At 41.6% G+C, this 16,841-nt stretch overlaps 1 protein-coding gene across 4 annotated transcripts in view; it reads right to left on the bottom strand.

Moving 5' to 3' along the window:
* Positions 1-15,834, bottom strand: part of FCRL2 (Fc receptor like 2) — a 29,185-nt gene extending 13,351 nt beyond the window's left edge. For 2 of the 4 annotated variants that reach the window (XM_001116902.5, XM_077941688.1), the window contains exons 1-7: positions 15,656-15,834; positions 14,390-14,410; positions 8,968-9,225; positions 8,426-8,710; positions 7,067-7,354; positions 5,884-6,162; positions 5,508-5,624 (exon numbers count right to left, since the gene is read on the bottom strand). In XM_001116902.5, coding sequence (XP_001116902.3) covers positions 5,508-5,624; positions 5,884-6,162; positions 7,067-7,354; positions 8,426-8,710; positions 8,968-9,225; positions 14,390-14,410; positions 15,656-15,686 — 1,279 coding nt within the window. In that variant the 5' untranslated portion in view covers positions 15,687-15,834. The remainder of the gene's footprint in view (positions 1-5,507; positions 5,625-5,883; positions 6,163-7,066; positions 7,355-8,425; positions 8,711-8,967; positions 9,226-14,389; positions 14,411-15,655) is intronic. The other 2 variants (XM_077941699.1, XM_077941689.1) reach the window with 2 other exon arrangements.
* Positions 15,835-16,841: the final 1,007 nt, after the last annotated feature.

The raw sequence follows: 16,841 nt of genomic DNA, 5'->3' as shown, positions 1-16,841 counted from the left end.
AAAATGTGTTACATATACACTATGGAATACTATGCAGCTATAAAAAATGAGATTATGTCCTTTGCAGCAACATGGGTGGAACTGGAGACCATTATCCTAAGTGAATTAACACAGGAACAGAAAACCAAATATCACATGTTCTCATTGATATGTGAGAGCTAAACGTTGAGTAAATATGAACACAAAGAAGAGTACAACAGACACTGGGACCTATTTGAGGGTGGAGGGAGGGAAGAGAGTGAGAATTGAAAGCCACCTATTGGGACCAGGTATGATGGATCACCCACGCCTGTAATGCCAGCACTTTGTGAGGCTGAGGTGGGTGGATTACTTGAGGCCAGGAGTTCAAGACTAGCCTGGTCAACATGGTGAAATGCCATCTCTTCTAAAAAAAAAAAATACAAAAATTAGCTGGGTGTTATGGCAGGTGCCGGTAATCTCAGCTACCCAGGAAACTGAGGCAAGAAAATCGGTTGAACCCGGGAGGTGGAGGTGGCAGTGAGCCAAGATTGTTCACTGCACTCCAACCTGGAAGACAGAGTGAGACTTCGCCAATAAAACAATAAAAGAAAGAAAGAAAGAGAGAGAGAGAGGGAGGGAGGGAAGGAAGGAAGGAAGGAAGGAAGGAAGGAAGGAAGGAAGGAAGGAAGGAAGGAAGGAAGTCAGGAAGGAAGGAAGGGAGAAAGTCAGGAAGGAAGGAAGGGAGGAAGTCAGGAAGGAAGGAAAGAAGGGAGGGAGGGAAGGAAGGGCTGCCTATTTGGTATCATGCTGATTACCTGGGTGACAAAATTATCTGTACACCAAACCTGCAACACAACTAATTTACCCATGTAACAAACCTGCACATGTACCTCTTGAACCTAAAATAAATGTTGGAAGTAAAAAATAAAATAAAATACTGGCTTAAATGTTTACTATGTAGAAGAAAATTAATGAGTGTCCAAAGTTTATTTCACCTGTTGTAGTAGATAAGCATAAGAAAGCATTTTACAAGAGCTTCAAAGCTATCATTGAGATTCTGATGTGCCCCATGTTTGTCCTGTATCTGATAGGTTAAAATAAATAACACCTTACTGACATAGGTGAAACTTATGCGAAGAGAATAGGTAAAGCCAGGAGGTGCAACGAAGTTAGGTTTCAGGCTTAGTAGATATAGGTTCTGGTCTGCCCTCTACTGGCTGAGTGACCACAAAAAAAAACCTACTTAAATTCCCTAAAATTGTTAGACATAGAAAATAAGATACTTAGGTTGGGAGTGGTGGCTCACGCCTATAATCCCATCACTTTGGAAGGCTGAGCCAGGCAGATAGCATGAGCTCAGGAATTCGAGACCAGCCTGGGCAACATGGTAAAACCCCATCTTTACAAAAAAATTAGGTGGGCATGGTGACATGGGCCTGTAGTTTCAGCTACTCAGGAGACTGATGTGGGAGGGTGGTTTGAGCCTGGGAGATCGAGACTGCGTGAACCAAGATCGTGCCACTGCACTCCAGCCTTGGCAACAGAGCAAGACCTTGTCTCCCCAAAAGGATACACTTAAAAATAACTTGATAATTACAGATAATATATGTAAACCTGCCATATGTGGTTGACACAATAATTGGGTCATTGGTAATTTTTTTTGAATTGCGAAATAGTAATAGGGCTCTCAGTATGACAAATCATTCTGATTTATCTAAATTCTTGACATTAAAAATAATATGTTACAAAAACAAATAGTCATGCTGAAAATGTGAAAAACACGGCAGCTTAAGGAATATGTTGGTTGTAAAAGGTAGATGCCTTCAAACTTCCAGTAGTGGTTACTGAATGCATTTGAACCAAATCTACTAAGGACAACTAGAAAAACTGGGCAAAAGAGTTTAAAGTCTGTTTACAAGCATTGAAGTGGTAATAAGATAGTGAAGACTTGCGGAGACAAGAGAGCAGAGAGGATCAGGGAGCGTGAGGACAAGCCCACCCAGCATGATTTTGCCCTTCCTCTGACCATGCCAGAGCACACAGAATGGGGGCCAGGGAATTGCCCAGCCCAGTGCACCACGATGGCACCTAACACTCTTCCAGGGGACCTGAGGTTGGGCTTACCAATTCTGCCACTATCACCACAACTGATACCTACCCGCATGCACCATCTGCAGGTCTGGAGTCTTACCTGCCCAGCCTATCACAGCCACTACCAACACCAGTATGAACTGTTTGGGACTCAGAGGGTGGACCTGCCACTGCCATTGCCCAAACCATGCTGGCTGCCCAGGGGCCTGAGAATCCTTTCACCTCCCTGGCCCAGCATTGCCACTTCGGGTATGTGACTAAGTCACTTGGAGGACCAAGAATTGGCACATTTTTTTAACACTTTTATTCAAATTGTTGGGGTACCAGATGGCAAAGACAGAACGAAAAGGTTAGAAAACCTATTTAACAAAATAATAGATGAAAACTTCCAAAGTCTAGCAAGAGATTTAGACATCCAGATACAAAACCTCTTAGATCCCCAAGCAGATACAATGCAAAAAGGTTTTTCCATGGCACATTAAAATAAAACAGTCTGAAGTCAAATACAAGGACAGAATTTTTTAAATGGCAAGGGAAAAGCCTCTAGTCACCTATAAAGAAAAACAAAACAAAACAAAACAAAACAGAAACACACTCCAACCTTCCAGGCCAAGAGAGAATGAGATGAAATATTCAAAGTGCTAAAATAAATAAAGTGCCAGTGAAGGAAACCAAAACCAGCAAAATATTCTTCATAAATAAGGAGAAATAAAACCTTTCCCAGACAAGCAAAAGTTGATGAAATTCATCACCACTAGCCCAGCCCTGCAAGAAATGCTTAAGGGAGTCCTAAACCTAAAAGCGAAAGGACAATACTTACCATCATGAAAATGCATAGGTATAGCCAGGAGGTGCAACAAAGTTAGGCTTGGTAGTCAGGTACTGACTGAATAAGCATTGCAAACCACTTAAATTCCCCAAGATTGTTAGATGTAGAAAATACACACTAAGAGAAAAAACAACAAGGAATACACAAAACAACCAGACAACAATTAATATGACAGGAAGAAAACTTTACATATCAATAATAACCTTGAATGTAAATTGATTAAATTCTTTACTTAAAATATACAGGCGGGGTGCAGTGGCTCACGCCTGTAATCCCAGCACTTTAGGAGGCCAGGGCGGGAGGATCATTTGAGGTCAGGAGTTCCAGACTAGCCTGGCCAACATGGTGAAACCGCGTCTTTACTAAAAATTAAAAAAAAAATTAGCCAGGCGTGGTGGCAGGTGCCTGTAATCCTAGCTACTTGGGAGGCTGAGGCAGGAGAATCACTTGAACCCAAGAGGCAGAGGTTGCAGTGAGCCAAGATTGCGCCACACTCTGCACTCTAGCCTTGTGACAGAGCAAGACTCCACCTCAAAATAATAAATAAATAAATAAACAACAGTTAAAAAAAAAAAAGACAAAAATAAAGGGATCAATCCAGCAAGAGGTTATAGGTGATATATATGTACTTAACACCTGAGCACCCAGATTCATAAAGTAAATATTACTTAAAAAAGAGAGATAGACTTTGATACAATAATAGCGGGGTAATTCAACACTTCACTCTTTGCATTAGACAGATCATTCGAATAGTAAATCAACAAAGAAACATTGAAATTAAACTGCACTTTAGACCAAATAGCCTTAACAGTTCTATTCAATAGAACATTTTGTTTACATTTACAGAATATACATTTTTCTCACTTATACATGGAACAGTCTCCATAATAGACCATATGTTAGGCCACAAAACAAGTCCCAACAAATTATTAAAATCAAAATCATATCAAGTATCTTCTCAGACCACAAGGATATGAAACTAGAAATCAATACCAAGATAAATTTTGAAAACTGTACAAATAAGTGGAAATTAAACAACATGCTCCTAAACAACCATTGGGTCAATGAAGACATTAAGATGGAAATCAAAAATATCTGAAACAAATTAATATGAAAATGTAACATACTAAAACCTGTGGGATACAGCAAAAGTAGTGCTAAGAGGAAAGTTTACAGCAATAAACAACTACGTCAAAAAAGTAGAAAGAATTCAAATTAGCAATCTAATGAAGTACCTCAAGGAACTAGAAAACCAAGAACAAACTAAATTAAAAATTAGCAAAAGGAAAGAAATGATAACAGAGCAGAACTAAATTAAATAGAAACTAAAAAAAAAAAAAATACAAAGGATCAATAAAACAAAAGTTGGTCCTTTGAAAAGAAAAACAATGGATGGATTTACTGCCAAATTCTACCAAATGTATAAAGAATTAATACAAATCCTCCTCAAACCATTCCAAAAAAATTGAAGAGAGGGGAATTCTCTCTAACCCATTCTACAAGGATAGAATTACCCTGATACCAAAATCAGACATGAATACAATCAAAAAAGAAAACTACAGGCCAATATCCCTGATGAACATAGACACAAAAATCTTCAACAAAAGATGGAGAGGGGCGCAGGGAGAAAAACCTAACTTCTGAAATCATTTGTTCCATGGAGCATTTACTGATTGCAGAGAGAACACCAAGAGTCTTGTGCTTTTGACAGTGTTTTGGGGTTCGGAGCCATAGCAGTTTCGAACTCATGGTGTTATATGTGGAAATTTTAAAAATATGGTTTAAAATTCTTTGACAGTTCTCCCATTTAGAGATGAAGTCTGTGCCCTCTCCACTGATACCTGGGCAAGTTTGAAGCACCAGGACATAATAAAATTGCCGTAGAAGTGACACAACATCATACTTTTTGGAATTCATTGATTAAATGTATTGCAGCTTCATTATCACACTTGCTTTTTGGAGCCTGAACCAACATGTTAAAAGTTTGACTACTTTAAGGTCATCATGCTATGAGGAAATCCAGGCCATGTTGAGAGGCTGCATATATGTGCTCTAGTTGACTTTTAGCTGAAATTGCAAACTATAGCTGGCATCAGCGGCCAGATATATGGGTAAAGATGGCTTCTTATGGTCTATATCATGGATCCAAGAATTCAAGGAGTCATTGCTCTTTTCATAAAGAAGGTGGCTAATAAGAAATGGATAAATAAAAAGAAAAAAGAGCACATTAAATTGTTTGCGTTCCTTTAAATCTGGCTCCTTACTCCATTTTGCTCTGTTGTACATAAGTTAATTATACCAGTTGAAAATTACTAAATGGCAATTAAGAATTAGACTTTTTAATTTAAAAGTCAAGCATGGAGGGAATGTGTAAATAATTTAATCTCAAGTGACTATGCACGGGGAACAACGACATATTGTATAATTAGCAGTATGATCACATTGAGCATTGCACAGAGTCTTGCAGAATTGTGAAGCATAAAAAGAAATTATTGGATTTTGGAGTGTTTTCTTTTCTTTCTTTCTTTTTTTTTTTTTTTTTTTTTTTTTTTTTTTGTAATTTCAATCTATATCAGTAGTGGAAAGGTCCTAGCAAAATATGGAAAATCCAAATAGTAGATACAACCTGATATCTTCTGGAACAAAGAATACAACAGCAAAGCAACACCAATGAAAACAAGGACACCAAACAGTCCCCAGAGAATTCCAGCTGTCATGAGGTCTCTTCTATGGCCATCAGGTCCTAAGGAAAGAAAGCAGTGCTTCAGCCCCAGAGGTTAAAGACTTGGGCCCTTCATATAAATGCTATATAGGGATGGTAAATACAAATTCATGTAAGAGATCATTGAAGTGGAGTCTGTACTCTTCAGGTTGGTGTGGGGAGAAGAGAAGCAACTGGACGCTGAGATCACGTTCCCCCTCTTCACACACAGCAGACATCTCCAGGCTGGTGAGACACAGCCATTGTCACCAAACTCTGTATCCAGGTAACACCCACCCACCTGAGATGGAGACTGGCACTGCCTCACTGTGGTGGGCCCCCAGGCCATTGTCAGCCTCACAGGAGTAGTTTCCAGAATGTTCTGCAGTCAGAGAGAGGTTGAAGGAGGCCCCCCTTCCAGAGGGGGCTGCGCTGTTCCCCAGGGTGACATCCTCATGATAAAATCGGTACAGGATTGGGGGAGAGCCTCTCAGGGCCTCACAGTGAAGCTCCAGCAGGTCTCCCACTGCAGTCTGGGCCCCAGGAGACCTGAGGGTGAGGACGGGGCGAGACACTGGAACTGACAGACACAGAGGGGCTATCAGAAAAGATTTGTGATGCTGCAATAGATTCACAAACTGCCATCCTGCAGGCTCAGCAAAGGGCCTGGCCCTGTGGCTGTTGCATACTTTCCATTCTCACTTTTCCACTAAAACAGTTAGAGGTAATTTTCTCAACAATATATTTAGATGTTTGAGGGGAATATTAGTTCTGGGTGCTGCCTACAGACACGGTCATCTGCTGTTCTCATCTGATTGTTTTCCTGTGCCCATCCAGCTCCCTTCATATTTCTTTTTTTTTTTTTGTATCCTATAATTTTTTATTAGGAAATAATTGTGAGATTTCTATAATATTATAGTTGTTCCTGGGAAAATTGATACATAGGAGCATTTCTAAGCCTATATTTAGGTATGTTTGTTCAGCCCAGTTCAGGACTATAGGACTGGGTTAGAACGAAAACGGCTACTTGGTTACACCACCAGGTAATTTTCCACACCAGTAAATCACCAATAACATGGCTCCAAATGTCTCCCTTTGGGTGCAGTTTCGGCAAGCTAGAAACACTCTAATCACTCTGAAGGAGATGACATAAAATGAAGCCGGTTGTTACCACTGTGAACCTTTTAGATCCATGATACTCCCTGGCCCAGAGCCCAAAGGTTTCATGTAATAGGTATTTTATTATCCTATTTTAGGAGTGCAAGAATGCTTTTGCTTCATAATCAATTACAGCCCTCTTTATATTTCCTTCTACAAAAAGAAACAGGTCAGCAGTCTAACCTGCAAGGGTAACCCATTTTCAAATTGCTTTTGGTTCTCCACAACACTAATCCCTGGGGCCTCCTGAAATTTCCTCAGAACTTCTGTGTACCATGACCTTGGTTTGGGAATTTCTGGAAAATACGAATGAGAGTATCACTCACTTCTCACAGGGATATTCACCACTTTGCTCTGGATAGACTCATGGCCGTTGTCAGCTCTACAGTAATATTTGCCGGCATCACTCTCCTTCACAGCTGGGATCTCCAGCTCTGCTGACAAGGAATGCTGGGTTTTCATTCCCAGACTGGTTCCTGTGGCCTCTCTGTACCAGGAGAATGTGACGTTTCCTGTACCCGCAGTCACTGAGCAGAGCAAGATCAGTTTTTGTCCTTCAGTCACCTGTCCCCCGGGGGCCCGGGTCTCCAAGCTTACGTTAGAGATGGGGATTCCTAGATGGATATAAGATAACAGGTGAGAACTGTAAGGGAAACTCTGGCGACAGAGTTTGACTGATTCCATTCTCTAATGCAAGGAGTGGGAATGTGGATATTGTATAGATAATCCATCATAAGCATTCACATGGAGGTAGGGAATCTATAACAATTATCCTTGAGGAATGTGGATAAAGATATTTGTATGTCCTAACCCTGGCCAATTTCATGGGTAGTAATATTTAAAGAATTTGTGATGGATCTGCCACTCCATGGGACAGGAAACTGTTCAATTTTTTGGATGAGTCACAGACATCTGTTGCGCAGAACATAGAGGGGCACTGATATCTTCAGTCCTGCCTTGGAAAAGTCATTATTCCTAACCAACAGTCCCAATAATAGTTCCTCTATCATTCTGAATTTCAAGGTTCAACCAAATACAACTTCTCCTCTGACCACTCTGCTCATTCACATCTGCTTTTCCTGATGCTTCAGGTAGTACTATATGTTTATATATATATAAATATATATATACATGTAATCTTTCTTTTTTGTTGTTAAGTAATATTCACTGATCAAACCTTCATTGATCACTGACTGTATGCCTTGGCATTTAGTAGTGGGTGGGGCACTTCAAAAGGCAAACCACCCTTTATATATACATATATATGTATACATATATATGTATACATATGTATATATGTAGCACCACATTGTCTTCTAGTAAGTCAATTTGTGCTGCAATCTCATCATGTGGAGACATTTGGAGAGCCATTAGACAGCAGGTGGTTTGCCTTTTGAAGTGCCCCACCCACTACTAGATGCCAAGGCATACAGTCAGTGATCAATGAAGGCTTGATCAATGAATATTACTTAACTAACAACAAAAAAGAAAGATTATAAAGGGCTTAGTCCGTTTCTGATTCTTATGCAGGAGGAAGCCAGGAGCAATCTGGAGGGGTTTTCTAGCTTAATTTTCACTTTCCTTAAGGACAGGAGTTGAACAAAGAAACAAAAAGACTAGTAGTTCAAGCTCAAGCTACAGCACTCCTATCTTTTTTCTCCAGGCTCAGCTTCACTGATACTTGCTTTGCACATGAATCTGGGATCGGAGGCTCTGTTTTCTGATCCTGTGAGTCACCGTTTCTGCCTCACACCAGTAAGACCCTGTGTCTTCACTCCACATGGCAGGAATCTGGAGCTCCGGGGAGCTGCTCCATCTTGACCCCAGGACCTGATTTTCTCTGAAGAAGCAGAACTGGAGTTGAACATCCAACCTCTGTGGAGAGAGCTGGGTCTCACATTTCAGGCTCACTGGACCCCCTTCGATGGGCTGGAAGGAGCTGGCTGTCAGCACAGGGTGTTGAAAGAGCTCTAGAGAGACAGATCACAATAGTCCCCAAAGCAGTGAGAGCTAAGATTCCTGCTGAAAAGCCCCTGGTAAGAAGCAACCCCAGCAAACTGGACATTCAGAGCCAGACACCTCTCACCCATCATGGCTCCCATGATGGTCGAACCACAAGCACTCCCGTCTATATCTGGCCCATGAGCAACTTTCCCCTACCAAGTACCCACCCTGCTTGCTGCCATGGTCTCTTACCCAGCCCATCCCACAGAAGTGAGGGTTTTACCTTGGACTTTTATCTTTACTATATCTGAACGTTTATCCCGCAAAAAGATGTTTCCTTTGGTACTACAGAAATAGTTACCACTGTCACTTAAAACTGCACTTTGGATAAGGAAATCTGAGACTTTTTCGAAAACAGATAACTCTTTGTTATCCTTGTGGTAAGTCATCTTCCGAATTTTCCAGTTCTGTTCTCCCTGGCATTTCAGAACTATGCTGTCTCCTTCGAAGACAGAAGAGGGCGCCACAAGGGTCAACGAATCTGCAAGAGAAGGAGGGAAACTGGATTTGAAAAAAAACTTAATTTTTGCAGAAAACCCAGACAGACTCCATTGGCAGTGAGGTGGTCTCAGGCATAGCCTCTACTTCTTTAGATAAGGTGGAGGTTCCAATCCATGCCTTAATAACTGAGAGTTTCATCCCATGTTTCCTGAGGGGATATCTTAGCTTGTACTGCTATCACAAAATTCCACAAACTGAGTGGCTTATCAGTAACAGAGATTTATTTCTCACAGTTCTGGAGGTTGAAAGTCTGAGGTCAGGGTTCCAGCATTGTCAGGTTGTGGTGATGGCCATCTTCTAGGCTGCAGACTGCCAACTTTTCGCTCTACACTCACATGGTGGAAAAAGAATCAGCTAACTCTCTGGCCTCTTCTTATAAAAGTGTTAGTCCTATTCATGAGGGTTCCACCCTCACGGTCTTATTACCTCCCAAAGGCACCACCTACAAATACCATCACACTGGGATTAGGGTTTCAACATATGAATTTTAGGAAGATACAAACATTCAGTCTATTGCAGGGGTGTCAAGGTAAACATGGTTTTTTAATGTTCATGAAGGAGTGTTCTGACAAACTCCTCATCTTCAGCCTTCTCCATCAGTGACACCACACAGGGAAACCATTGCCCTCAGTGGGCCCTTCATTTTCTCATGCCCCGTGCCTTCATCCAGCCCTCAGAACTCTACACTGTGTTATAAATTCAGGTCCCATGCCTTCTCCTTGCCTCACCAAATAAAAACCATCAAGTAGTGTGGATTATTGGGAATAAGCCAGTTACTGGAATAAGATCCAGTATCTTTAATTATCTACTCGAATTTTCTACTCAAATGCCTTCAGAAAATTTTTCTCATCCATTCAGAGAAGTAGAGATTATTTTTAATCCAAGGCTCAGTTCCTAGAGAAGGATCATATAAAGAAAAAAGCTATTGCCAAAGACAAATGTCCTCCCCAGAGGTTGCTTTCCTCAGATTGATCACAGGTTCTCTAATTTTGACCCTGCCACTTCATTTATTTATGGTACCAGACTATGTTTTGTGTCTATGACATCATGATATTTTATGATTGTAGTAGAGGATTCTGGCCACAAAGTAAGGAATTAAGTTATATCTCAAATAAAAATCTTCCTTATCACTACTCGATTGTATCATGACTGTCAGATGTGTAGTAGAAGGAAGCAGAAGTCAATAACATAAGAGATGTGATGATTCATAAAATACTACTGCAGAGCTACAGCTAAAAAACCACAGGAAATCTGTGGCATTTGGAAGTATAATTTTTGGCAAAATATATGGTTTGCTACTGGCTATTTCAACAGAACCAGAATTACCTGTTGGACATTGGGGAACAATCTGATTTTGTGTGTGTGTGTGTGTGTGTGTGTGTGTGTGTGTGTGTGTGTGTGTGTATAATTAGAAGGGCAGAAAAGGTGGGTTGGAGAAACAATTAACTTAATTCAAGACTTGTGCCCTCCTTTGCAAATGGATACTAGATCTCATGGAAACTCCACCGTGGGACTTGGGATCAAGCCAACTCTTAAACCACTGGTACAGTCTTCCTCCACAAACAGGAAATATTCCTGTGGAGAACACCTCTGGGGATAGGAAGAGGAGTTATGATTAATGATGCTGTTGAAAAGGGCATGACAGGCAGCCTCACTGGCTCTGGCTGCCGCTGACAAAGTGAGACCTTGAGTTGGTCTTTAGGAATTATTCATATCCTCAAACTGCTTGGTAAGAGGCAGACTGCCCCAAGAGCAAGCCAGAGGATGCAGAGCAGTGAGGAGCGGATGATCCTGAGTCCATAATGGCAGACCAGCAAGTGGGAGCAGCAGGGTGAGCCGACTTGCAGCTCTGAGAGGAATCCGCTGGGGAGAGATGCTAAAGCTCGGAGGCCTGGAAGTGAAGATGCAGCCAGAAAGAGTCATCATCACCACCAGGAGATACTGCTTGATTTCAGTTCTCACAACCTTTAACCTAATGGTGAAGAGCCAGATCACACTGTTTTGAATCCAAGTCTACTATTATTGGCTGTGTGATACTGGACAAAGCACTTTATTCTTTGGACCTTGGTTTTGTAACCAAGTATCCTATTTTTCTAAGAAAAGAAAAAGAAGTATTTTTACCTTTTTCATGCAATTATAATTTTTACCTTCTCTCCATCATCCACTCCTTGCACTGAACGCGTATCTAGCTATGTGTTTACTTCAGAGGTTCCAGAGACAGAAACTCGAACCAGGTGCCTCTAGAACTCTCCCACCAGAAGCTTGCTTCAATTTACAACCTAGTTCTGCCCACACTGGTGCCAGCCAAATCACTTGACAGATGACATACAAAGCAAGTCACGTAGACTGGCACCACCTCTCTCCCTCCTCTGCATGCTGTTCACACCAAGTCCCCCTTTAAAAGCCCTTGCCTTCTGCCCCAGAAGTAGAAGTGGTACCCTCAAGGCAGAAGCCTGTACTACTTCCCCTCAGCTGAGTTTTGGAATTAAAAAGTCACTTTCTTTCTACCAGATCTCTCTCTTATTCATTGGACTTTGCAAGCAGTGAGCAGCTGGACCTGTGTTCAGTTACAGTTTCTCATCTAAGAGATGGAACAACAAAGAGTATTTGCCTCTCATCAGGCTGCCTTAAGGATTCTGTGAGAGCAGCACACAATGGTGCTGGCATTTATGGACCACTCAGTGAGCCACAAATCTTCACAACCGTAGCGGGGGATGTCTTTGTTGCAGAAGCTAATGATGGCTGAGGAGGAATAAGAGGACATCATAACTGCACTTCAAGAGCAACTAAAATAATGGGTTTCAGGTCTGTGAGATGGGGTGGACTCGGGGATACTGAATAAATGAAGGTGACTTGAAGTCAAACCCCCTGAGAGTGATGTCCTACCTATGGGGTAGACATAAGTTGGTCCATAGTTTCATATCAGGGAACCCCAAAGAGTCAGAATAGGGTTTGTGTGAGAGTTTGTATCCACTTGCTTCTAGCATGACTGTGACTGCTCCGATGCCAACCACCTGGCAGTTTGGAGGCCTCAGCAGAAGAGTGCTGGCTCTACACTGGCTGTCATTGTGGTGCAACCTCAAGAGTTCTAATCTGTGTGCACCATTAGCAGAGTGCAAGGAGTCAGAGGCCCTAGAAAGGGAGGGCAACAAGTCTCAAAGCTGACTTGTTCATCCTCAGGGAGTTCCAAATCCTCCAGCAACTGGCTGAGAGTGGCTCTACCTGCAGAGGTGCCCAATAGAATCATGCTGACCCCCAGAGAGTACAGAGGAGAACTGCAGTGGAGGGACAATGGTAGGGGGCTGGGAGAACAGAGAAGTTCTCTGTAGAGCAAGTAAATAGGAGCACAAAGATTTAACTCAGAGCAAGATGTACAGGACTGAAGAGTTTTTTCACAAGTATTTCAGTGAAAAATATCTTTACCAGAGCAACAGCAAAAACAAAAAGCAAATGTTATTTCTCAGAGCTTTGCATGTGAGGGCAAGGTCGCAGGTGGTAAGTGCAGTGTATAGGTGGGGCTGAAAAGAGGAAATGGGATAGAAGACTGCGTTGAGGCAATGGATGGGGACAGAAAGACCTTTTCAGCTGCTCTGCTGAAAAGCATGTTCAAACCTTGGAAGGGAGTGTATTTCTCAACAGACCAGAAACTTTTCTCTGGAGACAAGACTGGGGTTCAGAGGCCAAGTGACTGCCCCAGCCTGCATAGCAGATATGTAGCAAAGCCATGATTTCAGTTTGTTCTTTCTGGCTATATAAGTCCTGCTCTTTCCAGTACATCATGCTGAACTAAGTTCTCTCTTACTCTCTTTAAAAAGAAAAGATCTCAAACTTCTGAAGAACATCTCAGTTTTCTGAGAAACTCTTGCTAAAGGAAAGGAAAGAGAATGAAGTGGCTGTTTCCCTGTTCTCTGAACGGTTGTAGGTGATTCACTTCAGGGAGCCTGCCGCCTTGGCATGATTCCACTAATGGTCAGAAACTTCCTGAGTATTAATAAAGGTTTCCTCTAATTTCCATCCAGACAGATAGTGGAGTGATGGGTATCACAGGGTGGGACTCCGGGACCGTATGTGGGACTGAATGAATGCAAGAGACCAAACTTTCTCCTGAGCAAGCTCCAGGTAGGACCCCTGAATGTCTCCCTGGACACTCTTGTTCCATTCAAGGTGAGACCGGGATCTGCTTTTCCCCACACTGTTCCTTAGAGCAAAAAGAGCCCCTTCCACTTGGTAGCCAGCATTCAATGGGCAAGGGAACAATTCTCCCTTTCTTTAGATTTTGTCTTAGCTCATGTGAAGATTCTGTATATAGAATAGAATATTTTTCCCATTGACTTTCTTCACTGAGCACAGATTTAACTCAGAAAGAGTGAAATAAAATTAGCTTTATTTCACTCTTTATGATTAGAACAGTAATACATGTATTTTTTAAAAATCAAAACTAAATACTAATTCTAGAGCAGGGGTTGGCAAATTGTGGCCTGTGAGCTGGCCAACACTGTTTTGGTAAATAAAATGTTATTGGAACACTGACATCCTCATTCATTTACATATGGTCTATGGTTGTTTTCCTGCTACCACAGCAATGGCATTGAGTAGTTATGGCACACACCTGAAAAGCTTAGCCTATTTACTCTCTTGCCTTTTACAGGAAAAGCTTGCTGACTCCTGAGATAGAGCTAGAGCTAGAGAAGCAATGAGGACACATGTTTATTCTGGCTCTGCAGAAGTTTGTATTTCTGACATATTCCTCTATAAATAACTGTTTTAAGAACTGTGAAAACATTCAGCATTCAGCCAGACAATAATGAGGTATTACAGTCCTATAGGCAGGAAAGTAGTTCTCTCCAAATTGTTCTTTTCTTCAATCTGCATGCTTTCTTTCAGATGTTACTGCCCTTCTTAAAACCAGGCTTTTAAAGAAGAGGCAAGCATGCAGGGTCTTGAGAAGGCTAGGTGGTACCTGGTCACCCAGACGTGCAAGCGGTGTTGGAAACAGATTGCATGACCTCAGAATATGTCAGCCTAGAGGGCAGTCATATTAGGACATCTTCACAGGCTTTCCAGAGCCATCTCTATAGAATCCTGGGGCAGCTGTGTGACTGATATGTCAGAGACCAAGAACAACAAAGACAAGGAGGACTCACCTGCCTGTTCAGTGACTGCAGCTGTGAGGAGATCAAGAGCCAGAGATTAGCACACAGCATTTGCCCTCATAATTTATAAATTTACATTACTGTGGTAAATTGCTAAAAAACTTCTTTCCATTTTTCCTTTCTTTTCTATTTCCCTGATCTCTCATTACTAATAATTCAATCTCCTTCGAGCACATATCTAACTCATTAATTGTAGTCACAAGGCAAGTTGCAAACCCAACGCTTGACTAAAGGGATTGTCGAGAATACCCACATTGGATATTTAGTGACTCTCCTTGATTTCATTTTCCTTCCACCATCCCCACCACTCTGTCTCACACTCAGACTTTTCAAGTAGTAGATAGACATGACAACATGATCACAAAGGGCTCATCAGGAAACATACACTGTGAGAGTTCCAAGAAATCAATAAATCAGTCTCTTTCCTATGGCCATATTTCATGTTAGGGCCCTTTTATTCCAATAACAAATATTTATTTAGTGCTTACACAGCATAGAGAAAGGGATCTTATTTACTCTCTCACCCAGGCTGTAGTACAATGGTACAATCTTGGCTCACCACAACTTCCACCTCCCAGGTTCAAGCAATTCTCCTGCCTCAGCTTCCCGAGTAGCTGGAATTACTGGTGCCTATCACCACGCCCGGCTAATTTTTGTATTTCTAGTAGAGATGAGGTTTCACCATGATGGCTAGGGTGGTCTCGAACTCCTGACCTCAGGTGATCCACCCGCCTTGGCCTCCCAAGGTGCTTGGATTATAGGTATGAGCCTCCGCACCCAGCCAGGAATCTTACTTTCTAGCAGCAGCTGTCATCTCCCTCGTCGTCCACGATTAAACAGAGGAATATTAGCAAGGGGTCTCAATGCATCTGCTGAACCCAAATCTTATAGACAACAATTGAATAATCGGTGTTCATGGAGGAGAAGGGCAGTGCTAAATGCTAATATTATGAACATTTTACTATGAGAATATTATATTACTCAATGAGATCTAAGATACCAAAATAGCAATTCATGACCAGCAAATGGTAAAGTGGTCCACCTTGAACATTAAGCATTGTGCTTAATGCTTAATGGATGTGCTGCAATTTCACTGTCCTCAGCCTACTTCTTTGCATCTGCCTCTGAAGCCCAAGCTGCAGGCAGAACCTAAGCATCCCCACCAGTCCCGGGGCTCTGATAAAACCTCCGACCTTTCGGGAGCGGTAGACCTCATTCTGCTGCCACCTCACTTCTCAGTCAAATTATTGAACTCACCAAAGATGACCAGCAATGACCACAGCAGCATGATGACCTAATCCAGCTATTTGAAAGGAGATGTACTCTTGGCCGCCAACTGGAGCCTCTGAGCAGGCGATGAAATGTGCCTTTCAGAATAGGTTTTGTATAATTAGCAAAAAAGGAAGTAGAATAGTGCCACAATGTTTAACCATTATCTTTGTCCTGGAAGGGCTAAATCAATCATAGCTGATCCTCTCAATGCCAGAGAAATTTTGTATCTTGACACTCATGATAATACCTGGCATTTACATATGGGTTGTAATGAGTCAGACACAATTCTAAGTGCCTCGTGCTAACAAAGTTATTTATTACCTTCAGCAAGTTACTGAAGTTGGCACTATCCCCTTTCACATGATGGAGGAAATTGAGGCACTAGTAAAAGTAAGTGTCTTAGTCCATTGAGGCTGCTCTAAAGAATACCTTAGACTGAGTAATTTATAAACAACATAAGTTTATCACTCATAGTTCAAGAGGCTGGGAGGTTTAAGATCAAGGCACCAGTAGATTCAGTGTCTGATGAGGGCCTGTTTCTCATAGATGGTGACTTCTATGTGTCTTCACATGATGGAAGGGGCAAAAAAGCTCCCTCAAGCCTCTTTTACAAGGACACTAATCCCTTTTGTAAGAGTTCCACCCTCATGACCCCTAAAGGGTCATGTAATAAAAGGTGGGTGTACCTTTTATTACTATTGCATTGAGGATTAGGTATCAACATAAGAATTTTGCCAGGACACAAACATTCAGACCACAGCAGCAAGTGAAATGACCAAGATCAGCATAGTCAATTTCTAGTAGTAACAGGCAGCCCAGGCAGCCCAGTTCCACAGTCTGGCTCTTAAACATTGTACCCTATTATCTTGGTATATTGCTTCTCAATGTTCTTAAAATAATAAGACCATTGTTTCAATAGCTCATATTTCTTAAGTAAAATTTTTCTTAGTCAATCGCTGACTTTCTAGAATGAGATTTTACTAAACTTCAAAACACTTGCACTATATTGCTGAAAACATTGCTATCTTTCTAATCTGTAATCAAAATATTGCCTATTTCTAAACTGCATTGCTTTTTGTACCCCAGGCTGATCCTAATATAGTTATCTCACACAAAGCAAAGCATGTGTTACGTCAACACCTATTATCACACTCACTTTGATCAGATGTAG

This window comes from Macaca mulatta, chromosome 1 (assembly GCF_049350105.2).
Source record: "Macaca mulatta isolate MMU2019108-1 chromosome 1, T2T-MMU8v2.0, whole genome shotgun sequence".
Lineage (NCBI taxonomy): Eukaryota > Metazoa > Chordata > Mammalia > Primates > Cercopithecidae > Macaca > Macaca mulatta.
The sequence above is the reverse complement of the archived record's forward strand: the minus strand, read 5'-3'. Positions and strand labels throughout refer to the sequence as shown.